A 20,381-nucleotide genomic window follows, 5' to 3' on the forward strand; every position below is an offset into this window, starting at 1 on the left:
ACGGGGAGGTTGGACTGTAGAACTTCTTTTCTTTGTTTCATCCAGCCATCCCTTCCCAGGACAAGGTGCATCCCAAGGCTTTCCCTGAGCCCCCACTGCTTTTCAAGAGTTGAGGTTGGATGGCAGAGCCTGCAAATGCTCTCTCTGAATTTTTCCTGAAGTGTTTTCTCGCAGCTGGTGTGTGTTTTAATTGAATTTCGCCATTTGAAAAATACATGAACCTCTGTAATGGAGGGAGAAAACATTCCTCCTGTAGGAAGATAAGGATGCATTTAAAAAAACCCAAAACAACAACAACAACAAAAAAAATCAACCCCAAAGCTGCCTGATTACATATTGACCTGCAGACAGAGTGAATCCAGTGGAGCCAGCCTGGCCCCTTAGGAAAACTTCAGGCTGTTCATTATGGCCCAGGATGAGCTCACTGGCAGATTAACTCCATCCTCACCACTTGTGATGCTAGAAGCCCTCGGTGCTCACAGTGAAGCCTTCGGTGATTTACAAGTTTTCCATGAAAATATGGACCACGGGGTCCTTTTACATGGTGTAAAGTGTTTAGGACTTGTTGCAATCTCATATATGCTCCTGTTGAGGAGCTGGAGAGCTCAGGAGAGGTTTCCATCGGCTCTGGATGTGGGATGGAGGAGGGTTGGGTGGTCTCCATCCCTGCAGAGGATCCTGACAATAAAGCAGGAATTTCATACTTCCCTGTCAAGCCTCAATCCCACTGAGGAGGAGGATCCCTCAGCCAGGCTTTGAGTTCAGGGGGCCATCAGGGAAGTGAGGAGTTTGCTTGGAAAGGAACAGAAATCCCTCGGCGAAATCTGCCATGTGAATTTCAGGAATTTTCTTTTGCAGAAATCTTGTCCATATGATGCTTTTTAAACCACCAATAATAACAATAACGCAGATTTTCCCATGTCCAGCCCAGAGCTCCCTTTGACCCCAAACATGAGTTTGCTCAGAGTCTGCTCCCTGTTTTTTTATTGAGGAGTGTGTTTTTCATACAGAAACGCAAGAAAAATAGGAATAAGGATGGCAAAACCCTTGCCTGGATCCAGCTCCCCCTTTGCACTATCACTGCACTCAAACAATGGGCAGAGAGAGACTCAGCAGTGAACCAGGTTTCCTGTGACTCCAGGTGCCATCCCAGAAATTCCAGGTGTCCCATTTATAGCTCGGAAATGTTTCTGGGATTCTGTAAACTTGCTCTAGTTTCCAGCCTAATTTTTAAGCAGTTTGTCCCACTTGTTCTCCTGCCAAAGAATTCCATTAACCAAAACACCTCTCAAGCCTCACCTGGTTCTAATTTTGCTTCCTTCCTTCCTGAATCCATCAGGATTTTGCTGAGAGTTTCCCCCCTTTTTGGCTAAACCAGCCCCCAGTCCCAGGTTTGCAGCAAAGGCCTTGCATTGACTCCTCTCTCACAAAAAGCCAGCCCAGAGTCGCTACTGGAATTCCTAAAAAGCCAAGTTCTTCCTTGCAAATCAGTTGATTCCAGCTTCTTATAGATTAGCTGGAGCTGATAAACTTGGCATTAGGAACCAGGCACAGGTATTATCCCTTCCCTTGTCAACTCCAGCCAAATCACAAGAGATCTGCAAAGATTTACAGAAATCTGGTTGGTTGGGATTTTTCCTGCCTCCTGCCAGCTCCCCTTGCCAGTTTGACCACTTGCCCACTCATCCTCCAAGAAGAGTGAGTCAGCTTGGCAAAAAATTAATAAATAAAATATTCCAAGCCAGTCCCAGTGTGGACTCTCTGCTGTGACCCAAACTGGACCCTTGGGATTGAAAAGCCATAAACTATCCTGGCCATCACCCCTCTGGCTCTTCCCAGCCCTGTCCTTGCTGAAATACCCTCTCTCAGTTCACCTTGGATAGTGAAGTGCACTAAAACCCTGGAATCATGGAATGGTTTGGGTTGGAAGGGACATTAAAGCTCATCTTGTTCTACCCCCTGCCACTGGCAGGGACATTTTCCACTAGACCAGGTTGCTGGATTCATCCCAGCTGGAGGAGGAGGCTGAGGATGCTCAGAGGTGGGAGGAATTAAACAGCTCCTCTTGCATCACTCTTTCCTTCATCCCATCATGAGCCCACCGGAAGAAGATGATCTTTAAGGTCCCTTCCAACCCAAACCACTCCACGATTCTATGATTCATAGGGAAGGATCCAGCCTTATTTTGACCACGGTTTCCAGCAAAAATCTATGGCAGCACTTAGGACAGGAGAAGAAGAGTGATCAGATCAGGTCCTGTCCGTGTGTCATGGAGAAAAACCCGCTTTGCAAGGAAATAAACTCAGGCAATTAACTGGGAATTAAGATTTAGCGGCCGCCACGAGCAGCAGGAACGTGTAGAGGAGACAGCTGTTAAATCTGGGATGTGACAAAGTCATGCGAGCACTAACTGGATTACTTGCATTTATTTGGGAATACTGATGTATTTTATTATGCAACATATAGATCACTATAATTCTGCTTTTCACTCCACTGGCGTCTCCCTCCCCCCCCCGAGCGTTTTAGGGAGCTTTACAAACAATTAAGCTGCGCTTTCCATCCGCTTTGGGGGAATCCAGGGTATTTGGGATCGGAGATGGCTTAATTAATGGGATTGATTTTTAACCCTCTCTGAGCCAAAGCCTCGAGTTTTAGCTTTTAAAAGTTCACTGCTCTTCCTGGGCTGATCGTGGGATGAACTGGCCCAGAGGTCTCTGGAGTGAGTTTTCCAGGGATGCAAATGCATCCGTCCCTCCAGGGATGGGGATTTTAACCCATTTAGGTTGGACATCAGGAGGAATTTCTCCATGGAAAGGAAAGGGTGGTCAGGCATTAGAAGGGGCTGCCCAGGGAGGTGATGGAGTCCCTGAAGGTGTCCAAGGAACAACTGAACGTGGCACTCAGTGCTCTGGGCTGGGTGACAAGATGGGGATCAGGCACAGGTTGGGCTTGATGGTCTTGGAGGGCTTTTCCAACCTCACTGATTCTGGGATTCTGTAAAGGGAGGGGATGATAAATCCTGGAGAGAGGAGCAGAGCTTGGGCGATCCCACAATCCCAGAATTGGGTGATAGCTCCATGTGTGCTCCTGCTGCTCTGCAGACACCTCTATGTGTCCCCACGACCCTTGGAGATGGCACGAGCTGCTGTTCAGCACTTCCAGCCTCCTTCCCTGGCAGGCAGTGACAGATAAGTGCCTCCAGTTGCCTCTCCAGGGAAGAGTTTCAGGAGGCAGAGTGTAATCCTGCCTGCTGAGTTTGGTCCAGACGCTCTCAGACGTTATTAATCCTTTGTACCAAACCAGCAGGGACCTGCAGCCTGCTCTAGGAATGTGCTGCAGGATGGGAGGGACAGGCTCATCCGCAGTTTTCAGTCCAGGAGACAACAAAGGGATAGATGGATGAAGGACCTTTGGATCCACATCTCTGGGAGGCTCTCGTGGAAGGTGTCAGATGTTTAACAACCTCAGTGTCAGTATCTGAATTTCAAGCCTCAAGGGGCCCCGTCCTTGGCACTGGGGGGGTTTAATCAGTGGGTCTGATGTCCCAGCCTTTCCCACAGACCACGTTGTGCCAAAAATGTGGCCTAGAAGAGACCTGGAGAGGGACTTTGAGCAAGGGATTGGAGTGACAGGACAAGGGGGAACAGCTTCCCACTGCCAGAGGGCAGGATTAGATGGGATACTGGGAAGAAATCCTTCCCTGGGAGGGTGGTGAGGCCCTGGCACAAGTTGCCCAGAGAAGCTGTGGCTGCCCCATCCCTGGAAGTGTCCAAAGCCAGGTTTGACAGGGCTTGGAGCAACCTGGGATAGTGGAAGGTGTCTCTGCTCATGTCACGGGGTCGACCTGGATAATCTTTAAGGTCCCTTCCCACCCAAACCATTCCATGGTTCTATGAAAAACAGGAGCAGTTTGTGCCTCCTCTCCTACCAGTTTGCTTCAGCTCCTGCTTGGAGCATCCCTGCTCCTCCTAAAAGAGCAGAAGTGGGATACCTGCCAGGGAATGGGCTGTAACATGTTTGTCCACTCCTCCAACCCTGCACGAGTGTTGAGCAGAGAGAGCACTGGACTCAAGGTGGGTAAAAAACCATTTCAACCCAATTTTTGGTTGCACTGGTCACAGAGGACCTGTGGCACTTGCAACAGCATCACCACGGCCCCTCCACCACCTTCAACAGCTCTGGAAAACAGGTTGGATCCACTTCCAGGGCTATTCCAAATAAGCCCACTGAGGTAAATAAAGCACTTATTAAAGCAAGGACACTTGGAAAGTGTCAACACTGGAACACAAGTGATGGCACCGGGAGTGGGAACCAGGCATCTCTCCGGGCTCAGGGAGGTGACAGCACACAGTCACACACCCCCTGTTTCATAGCCCTGGTTTGTGCCACACAATGTGATGCCAGGCACATTCCTGGCCCTGTTTTCCATTTCTAGGAGCCTGTCAGGAGTGGCACTCCTCCCCGCACAGATGTCGGGAAATTAGAGGGAATTCAGAGAGCGGCAGAAAAAAAATGATTAAAGGAGATGGAGGGCCTGATTTTGGAGGGAAAAGAAATCAGCTGAGCTATTTATAGTGCTGCCTGCACCGGGGTGGGAACAGGAGTTTTTAAAAGTGCCTGGATAGCTCGGATAAGGGGAAGGGACAAACCAGCCTCCGGAGGATGCTCGCAAAGAGGCTGTGTGAGGGTGTAAATCCGGAGTGATGGGATGAAATGCCATCAAACACGAGCATTTGGGGAATCATTGGTGAGTGCAGGGGACAGTTGTTCATCCGGAGTGAAAAGAATGCCCTGACAGAGATGTGTTAAGGGGTGGTGGAGGTGGTACCAGTGCCAAACCTCCGTTCCAACCTCTGCTCCCAGTATTTATTTACATCCAGCGTTTTACGCAAAATGTGGGGGTGGGGATGGAAATCTTCCTCTTTTCATCCCAAAGCAAATGGTTTTGGTTAAAAAAAACCCAAACCAGCTTTAAATTCAGGCCTTCAGCTCCAGAGGCTTGTGGGAGATGCATGGAGAGGCTGCCAGGCTGGGATCCCCCACGGAGGGATGTGGGATGGAGGGGACCAGCCTGCTCCGGGGTGATGCATCCCTGGAGGAACAAAGCATCCTGCTCCTGTTTCCAAATTGATTTCCAGGCTGGGAAGCAGCTCATGAACATCTTGTTGCTGTAACATCCCTCATTCCTCAGCGAGCCCCAAGGTCCCCGTGACAGCTCCTCTGCCGCAGCCAAAGGGTTTCAGAGCCGCAGCCAAAGGGTTTCAGAGCAAAGGGGTTCTGTGGAGGCAATTTGGGGTTGTCCATGCAGGGAGGAGCTGCCTAACGTGGTCCTTGTGTCTCCTGTTGCCTTGCAGGACCTCTCACTCCAGGGCCAAGGCAGAGGCGGCTGTGACAGCGGCGCAGAAAGCTCAGGAGGAAGCGCGGATCGCCAGGATCACTGCCAAAGAGTTCTCGCCTTCCTTCCAGCACAGGGAAAACGGTCAGTTCTGAGCCCTGCAGAGACCCAAAACCCCCAAAAATGAGCCCTGAGCAGAGGCTTGGTCTGTGCCCACAGCTTCCAGCCCTCACCAGGACTCTTGGGGTGGGAAACCTCCCAGCAACACCAGTTTTCAGGAGATTTAGCTCAAGGCTTTCAATCCTCGACACTTCCACCTTGTTCAGGGCTCACCAAAACACTCCCATTTTTTTAGTTCATAGTCTGTGATGGTTGCACAGAAAAAAAACCAACAAGAGCTCTGGATGGAAAATGCAAACACAGATGGTCCCAGAGGTCACCACTGATTTTACACCCATGGCTTGTGTGGTTCATGATTTCTCTGGAATGCCTGGACCGGCACACTCTAAGACCTGATCCTTCCCTTGGCTGTGCAAATCAGTCCTGTACTTGTGCCAAGGTGTTGGAAAATCCATGTTTTGAGCTTTGCCTGGTAGCAAACCCTGCTTTCCTTCCATCTTCTTCAACATTCCTTCCCAGTTTGTCCAGATTTGTGCTTGTTGGCAAGAGGTTCAGGCCCAGCAAAGGCTCAGGGAGGAGGGAGCTGAAGCGAAGTCATGGTCTGTCAGGGGTCTGCAGGGAAACTCCAAGTCCCCACAGCAATAATTAACATAATAATTAATATATGGGACTGGGTTTATTCAAAAGTTTTCCTGCACCAAGCCCACATTGGGAGGTGTCTGTCATTATTGTCTCCCCCTCCCAGCTCTCTAACTGAAGATTACTCACTCAGCTTAATTGCTCCAGGGGCTGGTGCTGGTGACTCACGTTCCCTGAGGATGGGAAAAGGGATCATTGGATCTTTTGGCCCAGCCTGCCCATGCCCCAGTCCTCACTTACCCATGGCACAGAGGCTGTGGGGGCGGCTGGGGGCATCCCATGGCTCAGCAGGATGAGCCAGACGGGATTTGGGGGCTGGCTCCAGCCATGGACCTGCCTGAGCTGGGGCAGATCCCCATCTAGGAGACATCCATGAGCATTTTGGGATGGTGGAGCATCCCCCTGGCAGAGCACCAGAGCCCCACGCAGCTCTGTGCTCGCTGAAGAATGTTGAACAACCCCACCCCCCCCAGCATCTCTCCTGCCGAGGTGCAATTTGTACATCAGAGATCTGAGCTTTCTCGCAGGTCTGTGTGGTCCCAGGGGCTCCTTCAGCCCTGAGATATTCCTCGTCTCCATTTCCTCTTGCCAAGAGACTTTGCTGTTTTAAATCACCTCTTGGAAAGATATTTTTAGATAATACATTTTTTACTACCTCTCTAGACAGGGACACGGCGCTTGACTTGTGCTGGAGTTCGTGTGGCTGGTGCTCCCGGTTGGGTGGGTTGGGAGTGAGTGAGGGGAGGGGAAAGGAGGCGGTTCCACTTAGAGCACATTAAAAAACAAACACATCATCCGAGAGGTGTCGGGAAACGGGGAAGCGTCTGCCGAGCGACTCAGGCACATAACAGGTGGGAATGGCTGTGACACACCACTGACCCCGGGACCTCAGGCTGCAAACGGGCTGGGAGGGGGGCTGAACAGGGGTGGGGGAGCTGCCACCACACAGCACGGCATTGCAGGGGCTCTGCGTGCCCACCTTGCACAGGATCGTGGGTGCTGGAGGTGCCCTCCCTGCACAGGATTCAGGTGCTGGATATGCCCCCCTTCTTCAGCATCGTGGGTGCTCTGTGTGCTCCCCTTGCTCACCGTCATGGGTGGTGAATGTGTCCTCCTTACCCAGGATCACGAGTGCTGGATATACCCACCTTGCACAAATGCCACGGGTGGTCTGTGTGCCCTCCCTTCCACAGGACTGCGGGTGCTGGATATGCCCACCTTTAACAGGGTTGTGGGTGCTCTATGAGCCCCCCTTACACAACTGTGGGTGCTGGAATTGACTCCCTTGACAGGATTCGGGTGCTGGATGTGCCCCCCTTGCACAGCACTGTGGGTGCTGGATGTGACTCCCTTTCAGGGTGTTGCAGGTCCCAAGTGCCACCCCCTGTGCACACTGTAGTGGGTGCTGTGCCACCCACACCATGGGTGCTGGATGTACCCTCCTGGCACAGCATCGTGGGTGCTGGATGTGCTCCTTGCGGTGCGGTGGGTGCTGGGTACCACCCACCTTGCCCAGTGAGTGCTGTGGGTTCTGGGTGTCCCCACTTTGCAGGGTTTTGGGGGGGCTGGGGGACACTCACAGGGGGGTTCATGTCCACCACCATCCTGTCCTGGTCATTCCCACAGAACAGACTCCAGACCTTCAGGCAGAGGCTCCAGCAACCCCTTTAGGGGTGAGGTAAAGGTGTCTACCTGGGAAAAATGAAAATATCCCTGCTTAGTATCCTGCATCCTCTCCCCTGTGGTTTTCCATCTCCATCAGCCACGGGGATCTCTCCCACCCCCATCACTCTCCCTGTGGTTGCTCCTCCCTGGTTCCTGGATGCAGCAGGGTCAGTCCATGGTGCTGGTGAAGCGAGCCCCCCAAGGTGACAGCAGCACACCAGTGTCAGAGGCAGGAGCTCAGCACTGCACCCAAATCCCAGACGTGGGTGCTCTGGGTGCCCGGGGGCACAGGTTTGGCTTTGAAGCCTCCTGGGCTGGGCACAGCTGCCTCAGTCCTGCTGGAAATCCACAGTCAGTGCTCCGCACCCTCCTTCGCGCTCTCACAGCCGTTCTTCCAGGAATATCACGTGCTCCACAACTAATTTTAGCTCGGAATAATTGTTGCACATCCTCGGGTGTCGAAAGCCGGCAGGACGGAACCGGTGCATCTGCCAGATTCCTGTGGGAGGAAACGCCTGGATCCCTGTGGGCTCCGGGACTGGGGGGCAGCACCTCGTCCCTGCTCCTCCCAGAGCCTCAGCCAGGGGCTGCAAAACTCAGGGAATTAACCCATGGAGAGGCAGAGTTAGATCAGCTCGTTGCAGGTGTGGGTGGGGAACATTTAGGATAAGGTGGGGCTTAATAACGTGATGTGAGTCTCCAGGGTGAGGATGCTGGAGCATCACTGGGCTTTCTTGCCCCTGTTGTGGGGCTCTGGGGATCAGGGAAGGTGCAGGAGTGGTGGGTGTAGCAAGGCCATCGCTGGTTGTGCCATTGGAAATCAGCTCCTCAGAGCTGGTGGGAAGGTTTCAAATCTCTGGAACTCTGGCAAAAGCCCTGGAGACCTGAATTGTGGAAGATTCCTGAGACAAACAGGGACACTCAAAGTCTTGGGTGAGCCCGTTCCGACAGGTGGCTTTCCAGCCTTCTCATACAAAACCCTTTATTCCCTTTGTGCCTCAGTTTCCTATTTGTGGTATCAAAGGGTGGCTGGAACGGGAATGTCTGAACAACAAAATCAGTTCGTATTTTATCCCAGGGACATTTATTCTGGGTGAAAACAGAGGGGGTGAGCTCCACCTTTGTCCTTCACAACAATTTCCCGCCACTAACAGGATTCCTCAGCAGCCTTGGATAAATCCCAGGAAATTCAGTCTCCAACATACAAACAGGGACACGGAACAAACTAAGGCTGAACTGAGTATTGTCTCCAAAAACTGAGTCATTAGGAGATCATTTTCTATAAATTGCTTCAGTAGGAGATTTCTAAGCTTGTTACTATTTACCTCCCCTGTAAGAGCTTTGATGGGGACATCCAGCCTCACACTCCCATGTGCCCCATGTGTATCCCAACCCTGACATGCTGGGACTTGGGAGTGGCTCTGGGTGAAGGCACATCCCGGCATCAGGAGCTCCCCAAAAAGATGTGAAAGAGAAAATTCCTCAACAGAAGTGGAAAGATCAGAGCAGGCACTTCTAAGCATTTATTTTTAAACGGTGGCAAGAAATTGAGCTCTTCCTTTTGGAGCTTCATTTCTTGTCTGGCCATGGCAATCGCAATTAGATGCATTTCAGGGGCATTAGGCACTTAATATATTTATCAAATTATTCCCGTAATTTAGCATGGCTTTAGCTGGGAACAACTTCAGAGGGGAAAATGAGAATTAACCACTATTAGCTTGAACCGCCTTGAAATAATTCGGTGTTTCATCAATGATTAACAAGTTGGAGTTTTTTTGTTACTGTCCGGAGAAGTGAAGTGTTCCTTCAGCATCAGAAGACATTCAGTCCCTCAGAAGTCCCTGTCCCCAGGGAGACACTGTCTGGGGAATCTCTGGGTTTGAAGGGAATGAAGAGACATCAGCAGGATGGAATAAGGAGGATGGTGTACGTTGTACATGGTTCTGCCTGTGTATGTGAGGAACAGCCACCTGTGTCCTCTCCAGCACAGCCAGGGAGGCTGAGGAGGGAAATGTCCATGTCCTCCTGGTCTGTGTGGGACAGGAAAGCTCTTGGATAAAAGGTTTGTGGGATTTTCCTTGCACATCTACCTTGATGTGGCCATCTCCTTATGAAACCTTTGAGGCGAGATCTCCCTTCTGCAGCTCACAGCCAGAAGCTGAGGTGTTTCCCATCCAGGAGATGTGTGGGGTCTGTTGACATGGGATGATCCATGGGGCATCCAGGAGCACACAGTGATCCCAGTGGCACCCAGCACTCATGGGGTGATCCCAGTGACACCCAACACACACAGGGTGATCCCAGTGATGCCCAGCACACACACACAGCACAGGGTGAGCTGTGAGCTGGCACCAGCCACATCACACATTTCCCTTCTCATGCTTCCAGACTGGGACCTGATGGGAAAAGGTGATCAGATGGATCCCAAAAAACCATACTAACCCCCTGCAGCAGCTCTGCATCGTTAGTTGCTTCCCCATGTCCCTGGGGCTACAAAACCATTCCCGTGCCGGCTGCAGCTGCTCGCACCGGGCGGCTCTGCAGGTGCTGGGGGTGATGTGAGGGCAGGTTTGGTGTCAAACCAGCGGTGTCTTTCTCTTGCTCCAGTGGCAGCAGCTGTTTATTGTGCTGTGGTGCTGCTGTCCCGATCCCACCCCGCTGTTCCCCACCATCCATCACTGTTCTGCGAGATGAAAACCCCGGCGGGCACCCACAGAATAGAAATAACCCTGTCGCCTTTCTCTCCCCCTCTCTCCTCCCCCTTCACGGCTGCACAAAAAGGGCTCGAATGCCAGAGACCGAAGCGCCAGAATTCGAGCGATGACATTGAGGTCCTGTCCACCGGGACCCCCCTCCAGCAGGAGAGCCCCGAGCTGTACCGCAAAGGGACCACCCCGTCCGACCTGACCCCCGACGACAGCCCGCTGCAGAGCTTCCCTGCCAGCCCCTCCTCCACGCCCCCCCTGGGCCCCTCCTGCAGGAACAAGAGCGCCCACTTCTCCAGGCAGGTCTCGGTGGACGAAGAGAGGGGTGGGGAGATCCAGATGTTGCTGGAGGGGCGTGGCGGGGATTACCTGCGACCCAACAGCTGGAGCAGCGAAGAGAAGGCCGGCGGGACGCGCGGCGTGAGAAGCGGGACCCTGCGCGCCGGGCAGCTGGGGGCGGCCCCAGCCCCTGAAGACTACAGAGGTCGGAGTGGAGGACACAAACACTCGGCCTCCAACCACAAGCAAAGAGAGAGGTGGACAGATTCCCCTGCCACGGTTTCATGGACTTCCCACCACAGGTCCCACAACCACAGCTCAGGGAGCTCCAAACTGCTTGAGCTGGACGAGGAGAAGATGAGCAATTACGAGATGGAGATGAAGCCCCTCATGAGGATGGATTCTTATATGCAAGAGATTCACACCCAAAAAAGACACTACAGCAAAGGGGGAGGCTGCAGGAGCATGGCTGACGACCACCGTGGGGAAGAGCGGGGCTTCGGGGTTCAGAGACTGAGGTCTAAGTCCCAGAACAAAGAGAATTTCAGGCCAGCTTCCTCTGCAGAGCCCACGGTGCAGAAACTGGAAAACCTGAGATTCGGGGACAAAGCTGAACCTCGGCTACTAAGGTGGGACTTAACCTTCTCCCCGCCACAGAAATCTTTACCTGTTGCACTAGAATCTGAAGAGGACAGTGGGGATGCGCTCAAATCCAGTACGGTGAGTAGGAGAAACTGTGTGTGGAAATCTGGTGGAGAAACCTGGTGCTGTTGTGGGTCTGGGAGGGGAAGGAAAACTGAAAAACCTGAATTACTGTTGGTTTTTGCCTTGAATCCCCCCTCCTCACTTCTCCCATCCTATGAGGTTTTCCCTGCAGACTGTTGTGGTGGGAACAGCAAGATTTTCACTGGAGGATGTGAGCAGCAGGTTTGAGTTTGTTTTGCAGCCCAGCTCCTGGTAAAAATCCATTATTGTTGGGAATCTGGTGGAAAAGCTGCAGTAGACAAGGCATTGGTGATGATTCCTTGTGTTTTGGTGATGGCAACAGAACTTCACAGTGGTCCAGGAGCGTGTGGAGGACAACCCCTCGTGAGACATCCCACCCTGGGCTCCTCATTTTGGGAGAGATAAGGATACTTTGGGCATAAGGATACTGCTGGGAAGAGCAGGAGGTGTTCAGGCTAGAGGAGAGGAGACAGAGTGATCTTCAAACACATAAAAGCTGCTGCAAAGTGGAAGGGAATAATCTGTTCTCGATGAACAGAATTAATGGGCTTAAATTCAAGCCTTAGAGGAGGGGTGAGCCATTAGCCATTGCTAATGAGTTGAGGGCTGTAATTAATTGCCTGGGGAGGCTGTGGTGGATGGGGGGGGAGGAGGGGGTCTAAGACCTGGTTGGACATCAGCAGCTCAGATGGAACCTGGGCAGAGCTGAACCTCCTTGGGAGGAGGCTGAGCTGTGTGATTTTCAGGTTCTTTGCCACCCTGGTTTTTGATGATTCCTGGATTTATCATTGAGAAGCTTCCTTTTTTCCTCACTTGTTCTCCCTGTTGCTTTGGCATTGCTGGAAGAGGTCATGGGGGTCTGATGGGAGCAGTGGGGAAGCCACCACTGCCCTAAATTGCCTCTTGTCGAGTCAGCACCAAACACAGGGCAGGGCTCCAGGTCCCATGCTGGATGTCCCAGACCTACACAGGAGAAATGCAAAACCTATAATGCTCAGGCAGTGATATTTCAGGCTCTGGTAGAAGAAAGGAGCTAAGTCTCCCTGTCAGGGAAGCAGAGGATGGTGCTTGGTGGTTTGGGGTCATGGAACTGAAATGGATTTGTCAATCACGCTGAAAATTTGGGCTCGAGGCATGGTGGTGTGTAAGGGATGATTCCCGTTGCCATACCTACAGCATCCCTGCTCCTCCAGAGCTCTGCCAGCACAGCCAAGGTGTTGGCACCTCCAAAGGTGGGAGAGAGGAGAGAGTGGTGGCATCTGCAGCCCAGGAGCAGCCAGGATGCAGGAAGGACTAAACTACAGATCTGCCACAGCTTCCCTGCTGTGACTGTGGATAAATCCCCCCCACACACAGCCCTGAGCTTTCTGCCTTCCTGTTCATCCTGTGAGCTCGGCACAGGCTCGGGAGCACCCACATGGCTCTGAGGGGGAGCTGAGCACTGAGTGTGCTGGTGTCTGCTCTGCAGGACATGTCCTGCCAGCCCTGAAAACACAGAGCTCCAGTGAATTCAGCCCTGAGCACACCCCACTGAGCCAACCCGCGGGTGCTGAACCATCCAGGCTGTCCTTACCTGCCTGTGTGGATGCCTGGAAGCACTGGAGACATGACAGGCAGCATTAGGAGCCTGACAGGCTCTCACAGGGGAAGAGCAGCAGCAGTAATTGCACAGACACCAACCCTGTTGAAGTCCGTGGGACTCACAGATGCTGCAGCATCTTTGACAACGTGACCTCCCGTGGCAGCAGGGAGCTGGGAGAGACATGAATCACAAAGGAGAGATAAAACCTCACTGGGAGCCACACGATCTTCGGGAGATCTCTGGCACAAACAGTCCTGGGGTCTCTCCCCACCCACCCCATGTCAGACGCGCTGCTGAGACTTCCACCTCACACATAAACCTCCCTCCACAACACTGGAGGAAAATAGCCACTAACACAACATCACTGGCTATTTCCAGGGAGTCCTGGGCACTAGGGAAGGGGCACAGCCTGCATGGAAAAGCGCATGGCAAAGCCATTAGGATGCACATCATACTTGTGAAGGGCTGTAGCTGTGGAGCAGCATGTTCAGTTTTCTCACATTCATAACCGAGGGTGGAACAGATGGCGAAGGTTTGGGAGGAAGCTAATGTAATACAGAGGAAGAGATAATATGTGGATTTAAATAACCTACAATGCCAGCAACAATTTGTTCTAGCAGGAATTGCACGGTGCTAGCAGGGTTTGGTTCCAGGGGCCTGGCAGGGAGGGGGTGGTCAGAGAGGAGCAGGGGAAGGTGTAAGAGAGGAATTGGAGGTACAGGGATGTGTGTTCCAGCCTCCTGCCTAAACCCATGACCTTGCCTGCACTTGCCATCAAGGCCCTCAAAGCATTTCAAATTTCAGTGAATGTAGTGAGTCCCTGAGGAAGAGGAGGGTCAGACTAAGGGGGAAAGATTTATCCCACAGTCCCCACATCCACCTCTATGTGTGCGCTCAGCAACGCGGAACATTCACCATTCACACACTTAATCCTGCAAAAATCCACTGCATCCTGCTCATGTTCCAGCTCTCTCCACACAGAATGAAGGCTCCCCAGCTTCCCCAAAATCTCCATTTCTCACACTAGGCTGAAATTCCCCTTCCCTTCGTCCTCCCTGGTGAGCCTCGGCTCCGGGGCAGGGCCGGCTGCACACGCGTGTCCGTGCACACATGTGTGTGTGTGTGTGTGTATGTGTGTGTGTGTGTGCCCACACTGCCTCAGCTTGTATGACAGCCTGCTTCCCTGGGATCCACAGCACTGCCATCTGGGAAGCTGCTCCCTGCAAAGGGCATTTCTCATCTCCCAGGCAGCTGGGCTGTTCCAGAGAGGTGCCTGCCAATGAGCAGGAAGGATGCTTGGAGCTGAGTAGGGCTATTTTTGCCCTACCTGGAGTATCCCTGTGCCGAACTGAGGTCACCCTCCCAGCTTAGCTTGTTTTAAAAATAATCTGCCATAAACCAGCTCTACACAAGCCATCAATGAGCCCAGTGAGCTGGCTCTGTGTTGAAGTGCCAGCTCCAGTTTCCAGAGAAGGCACACCTCTGGCAGTGCTCACCAGAGAAGGCTCAGGATGCAGGGCTTACAAAAACACATTCCAAAAAAACACTGCTCTTGATTTCTCTGGACCAGCTGGAGGCTGTGGGGTCCCTTGTATCCAGCCTTTTTCATCCCTGCACACGTAGGGATGCACACTCCAGGGAGGAGTCAGATTTACAGGTTGCTCTATGAGCTGTGGGAACTTTTCTCTGTCATTTTTCACCAGTCCTTTTAAAGAAGCTCCTATTTGTTGGAGCTGCATGTAAGTAATTGAAAAATACTCTTAGGAAGGTCATTTCTTGAGGCCACTACTCAATAACACTGATGAAATTCAGCCCTGCTTGGTGTTCGCTCTCAGGGGATTTCGGGGTTTCGGGGTCATTGAGCCAGTGCTGAAGCCACACAAACGCTTTAAAATTACATTTAAAGCCACCTGATCTCTCTGTGTCTCTGTGTGCACTGACCCCTCATGCACAGAACAAACTCCCATCAATTGTCAGTGTTGGGGCAGAGGGAAACGGGAACCAACGTGCCGGGACCGGTGTCGGTGTTGTCGGATTAAGGGATTTACAGGAACGTCACCATCCTTTCCATCCTTAAAGACCCACAAGGCACAAAGCTCAAGCCTGTGCCTGGATGCTTCACAGGTTCCTGGAGCCTTTGAGGAGATCTAAAATGGGAAAGGAAAAAAGGAATTGTTGAGAGACTGAGAAGGGAAAGTGGCATTCTAAAACGCCAGCAACCCTTTTATCCATCAGCACAAAACACAGCACATTGTAGGGCTGGGGGGAAAAAAAGAGACCAGATTTCCTTTTCTGCAGGTGATGAACATCTGCAGCTTCTGAGAGGGAAAAGAAGGGCTGTGGGCACAGAGGAGCTCAGCAGGCCCGCGGGAAGGGCCGGTGCTCAGGCACGAACGGAGCCTGATTCATCTGCCTGTCCTCGTTTAGCAGGAGCAATCACGGTCGTTTAGGTGGAGACTTCCAGGGACACGTCGTGGTCTCACTAAAGGCACCCTGGAGACGTGAGTAGGCTCGAGACTTGGCCCTTTAAAATCCCACTGCCTCATCGCATCGAGACGGATGGGAGGGCAGGAGCCAAAAAAAACCCCACCCCAGCCACCCCTGACATTTCCTTGCACCGTCACATGCTGGCGGATAAAATCCCAGCGCTCTCAGCTGTTTGCTGCCTCCTCCCGCAAACAAACCCGCGGAAAAAAACTGCAGCGAAGGCAGTTTAGAGGCATCTCCTGGGTGAGGGATCTCCAAGAGACCCCCCTGTCCCTCCCCAGGTCCCCGCGGGGGAGGCGGGGAGGAATTCCAGCAGCTGCAGCATCTCCCTCCCTCGCGCGGCGAGCGAGGGGCGTATTTGCCATCAAGATATTCCGAGCAGGTTTCGCTGTCGCTGGGGAAAGTGAGGAGGAGGCAGCCAATCTGCAGCAGGAGCAGGGATCTGCCGAGTGCTCCGCGCAGCCGGAGGGAGCCGAGGGAGGGATCAGGGCAGGGGGCTCGGCACGGGCCGGCACGGGACGGGGAGGAGGGGATGGAGCGCCAGAAATGGCACCTCCCCACTGATGCCGTGAGGGATGCTCCCCTTTTCCAGCGCTGTGGGGTTATTCTTGAAGGGATTGACCTCGAGCTGGTGTGTTTTCTTCAGAGAAGCTGGGCACTTTTAGCCCTAGAGATTGTAAAATGAGTTAAAAATAAGAACTGGGTGTTTTCTCTGTCCCAAAGAGGCACCCACTCTTTGGGTTGTGCACGGAGATGCTCCCATCTGTCTGCCTTGGGACCAGTCTGCAGGGAAAGGCACCTGGGGACTTGTTTGGTGTTAACCTCCCTGGGATTGAACCCCATGGCTTATCCCTGTGGTTTTAGTCTTCCAGCTTTAGGTTTTTCCATTTATTTTCCCCATCGGGAGCCATCCCCAGGTCTTCTAACAAAGGCATCCCTGGGTTTCCTTATTTCTCTCATCTCAATCAGATTCAGCCCTAATCACAAATGGCCGTGGGATCTGCGTGTCCAGACAAATAGAAGCCATAATTACATGGGAATAAGGAGGCAGAGGAGCCCTCTTGCCATCCTCTCACCCCTCTGGAATGAGGCAGGGCTGAGCGTCGCCCCAGGGGCTGCAGTGTGTGCAGAGCAAACCTTTTTGGGGTTGTCTCAAATAATAACAACCAGAAACTGTTCCTGCTCTAATCTCTCTCGTGTTCAGGCATCGCAGGTGTGACGTGTAACAACAGGAGGTAGATAATGTTCACAGAGAAATGGGATGTTTCACTCGACAGGGTCCTTTTTCAAACCCTTTTCATCTCCAGGGCCCTTTGATGTTCCTGAGGGAGCACCTTGCTGACTCTGCTCTTGTCATCCTGGATTCAATTTAGGGGTTTGAGCCCAATTCCACATTGTTTAGCTTGGAAAAACTTGGGGTCAAACACCAACTTTTGAGTGCACAAGAACCAAAAATCTTAAACACACAGAACTCCAAACACACATAAACAAACTGTAGACAGAGTTCTCTCCCAGCACCTCTAAACTGAGGACTGAAACAGGGGGCACAAGCCAGTTCACTAACAGGCACCCTCTTGGGATAAATCCTCATGTTTTTAGCTTTATTTCCCCCCAGAAGCAGGTTTTCCATCCCATCCAACTCAGTTTCACTCACACAGACACGTTTGGCATCTCCTGGGCCCCTTCCTGGAGTCATGGGAGATGCTGCAATCCACTGGAGAAAGCAAAGTGAATCCCTGATGTTTCTTTTGCTAAATGCTCCTCACCCATTTCACAGAGCCTGTTCCTGGCAGTTATGTGACAATTCAGCACAAATGTCATGGAGCTGCTAAGTTTGCAGCACTTTCCGCAGTGCTGAGGCTGGAAAACGGTGCATATATAGGTTTTTTTGCTGATCCAAGTCCTTAGTAATTACACTTAATAGATCCCAGAGGGATTCCTAGGTAACCTGCACTATGGTTTCCATGGCAGAGAGGCAGAGCTTGTACCCTGTGATAACAGATAATAATGGATTGTTAATGCTTAAATTAATTAAGCTACAATTGCATTTGTAAACCAGCTGTCCCTCGTATTCCCAGTAAGACTCTTGAGTTGCTACACAACAGTTACAGGATAAAAACAAACAAGACAGAGGGGCAGAAATTACTCTACAGCTCCAATTACTGTTATTACTTCTATGCCATAGCAAAGGTTTATTCATATTTTAGTGTATCCATGAGTTTAGGGCTAAGTTTCTGTTCTTTAAGCTTGGAAGGAAATCTAAGAATTCCTTGGAGACTCTCCATGTTGATACAGAAGGACCCTTTTGCCCAGCTAATGTGCGTTGCCCATCCTTGGCAGATGTTTTTCTTCTCCTGTGAAGCACTCCAGGATCTAGTTATATAGAATAAAAATAAAAAGTCCCAGCCTGGATTTGCTGGTGAAATTCTCGCCGGAGGATGCCTGGGCACACCAGAGCTCGCTGGAATGTTTCCTTTCCCGGAGCCAGGCTGGTAGCCATGCTGGGTGGGATTCATCCCACGTCACTTGGGCTCCAGACAGCCTGGATGGGGAGTGCAGGCTGGATGTCTAACATTTAGACAGCTAAAATTGGGTGAGAGGACGCTGCCAACTGGCGTCTGCTTCCCAGGGAAGCGGGTTCTGGACGGGCGGGCACAGAGCTGGGAGGCAGGACAGCATTCCAGAGCTGAGCCTGGCTCCTGGCTGGCAGGAAGGGTGGTTTAACCAAATTTCCCAGCTCCTGACAGCCTGATTTCACAATTTCCTATTGCAGGGCTAAAGAGAGTGTTGGAGCTTCTTGCTGTCTTTGACACACAAAGCCCAGCTCAGGAAATAGGCCCAACTGGCCTTGGGGTTTTCTTTGGGCTCCAGGAGATCCCTGCCTGTGGCAGAGGGTTGGAATGAGATGATCTTTAAGGTCCCTTCCAACCCAAACCATTCCATGATTCTATAGGAGGCTGAAGATGAGATAAAGCCCCACCAGATAACACAGTTTCAAATCAAGGGCTCTGTCTCTTCTTTCCAAAGGCAGTGGCTCCTGTTAGAGGCTTGGGATGTGGTGAGAAGAGTTGTAAAAGCCACTTGTTCTAAAACAATGACTGGAACTGCAGCAAAAGGGAGTTCAGTGACCTATGGTCAGGCTGGGCTCAGCAAAACATCTCTTCCAAAGCAGAGCTGCAGAACTGATTCATCTCCTGCCCAGGCACAGAGCAGGAATCACTTCTTGGATGACACATATCCCAGGCCATCAAAGGAGAGAAGGGCAAGTGTTTCCTCTGAGCAGAGGTGAAGGCACAAAGGCCTGACAAGATAGAAATAAGCCAGACATAAGGGTTTAGAGGTGCAGCAGGATTCGTAATTGGAGCTAAAACAGAAGCTTTGGAGTCTCAAAGCTGCTTATCCACCAGCTGCCGTGGGCAGGGCTCCAGCCCCACACCAGGGGAGCAGCCCTACCTGCCATTCCTGCCTGGAGAGCCCTCCGTGGAGCTGGCACAGGGACGAGGGTGTTAAAAAGGAAGGAACTGTTAAAAGGAAGCAGAATTTGTGAGTTGTCAGACAGTCAGAGCTGTTCAGTTCACAGAGACCCCTCCCCTCCCTGGTCATCCTATTCCTGGGATGCTTTTGCTGGCAAATGTGGAAGATCCCACCCATGCAGTGGCAAAGGAAGGATTTTCTCCTGCCTCTGCACTGCAAAAGGGGATGCAGGATGCAAACAGGCACAGAACTGAGCCAGGGAACCGAGCAAAACATCCGTGCAGGGGAAGGCAGGTGCTGCCGATGGAAGTGGGTGTTGGCTCCCCCCATTCTTCCAGATGAGAGCATGGCTTCAATGGACTGGTGTGTAAATCATAGAACTGTGGAGTCATTTAGGTTGGAAAATGCTCTAAGATCAAGTCCAACCATCCCCCAGCACTGCCAAGGCCACCACTAACCCATGTCCCCAAATGCCACATCCACAGGGCTTTTAAATCCCTCCAGGGATGGGGACTCCACCACTGCCCTGGGTGGACAATCCTTTTGGTGAGGAATTTTTCCCTAATATCCAATCCAAACCTCCCCTGGTGCAACCTGAGGCTGTTTCCTCTTGTCCTGCTGCTTGTTACCGGGGAGAAGAGACCAAAGAAGTGTATCCCTGGATACATCCCATCAGCATCCTGTGAACACCAGTACCGAAGGGTTGTGATCTCCATCAGCCCAGTAGGTCCATCCCAAAGCATTTGTGAGGAACACCAGGGAACTGAAAGGGTCTAGTGGTGTGAGCAGAGCAGGGGCACAAATATTTGCCGCTTTTTTGGCAGGGAACTCAACCACTGAGTGGCCCAGGGCCGATGGAAGCACGGCTGAGCCCTCCCTGGCTGGAGGGCTGAGGGATCCGAGAGCATTCCCTGTGTCCTTATGCCCTGCCAACAGCAACAATGACAGTGCTAATCGCCTGCAATCTGTTATTATATTACCACGGGCTCAGAAATGGTAAAACCCAATAATCTTGTGAAATGCAGCTAATCCCCCCCATCCCAATAACGCCGGCGCGGGGCTTGGCAGCGGCCGGGATGGGGAAGGGGGAGGGCTGGCAACAAGGGGGTGGTTTCTGCCTTTGGAAGCAGCCGGGCGTGGATACCTGGCTGCCAGGAGAGGCTCTCCACAATCCCTCCGTTGGTTGGCTGTCTTTGACCCTGTTGCTAAGCTACAAATATGCCTTTCCAGCGAGCTCCAGCATCCTCGCTCCCACCCACTCCCAACTGCGAACTGAATCAGCCTGCTCGGAATGAAACGAGCTCTGGCCAGCAAGGAGAGTGTTTTTTGCCTTTTATTTTCCAGCAGCTCTGCAGAGTGGCATAAGGAA

The 20,381-nt window shown here is 52.1% G+C and overlaps 1 protein-coding gene across 1 annotated transcript in view; it reads left to right on the top strand.

Annotated features, from left to right (window-relative positions):
* JPH3 (junctophilin 3) overlaps nucleotides 1-20,381 on the top strand; it is a 55,821-nt gene that overhangs the window by 32,161 nt on the left and 3,279 nt on the right. Inside the window, exons 3-4 of the mRNA XM_032701371.1 lie at nucleotides 5,355-5,479; nucleotides 10,541-11,463. Of these exons, the coding sequence (XP_032557262.1) occupies nucleotides 5,355-5,479; nucleotides 10,541-11,463 (1,048 nt within the window). The remainder of the gene's footprint in view (nucleotides 1-5,354; nucleotides 5,480-10,540; nucleotides 11,464-20,381) is intronic.

This window comes from Chiroxiphia lanceolata, chromosome 13 (assembly GCF_009829145.1).
Source record: "Chiroxiphia lanceolata isolate bChiLan1 chromosome 13, bChiLan1.pri, whole genome shotgun sequence".
Taxonomy (NCBI): Eukaryota; Metazoa; Chordata; class Aves; order Passeriformes; family Pipridae; genus Chiroxiphia; species Chiroxiphia lanceolata.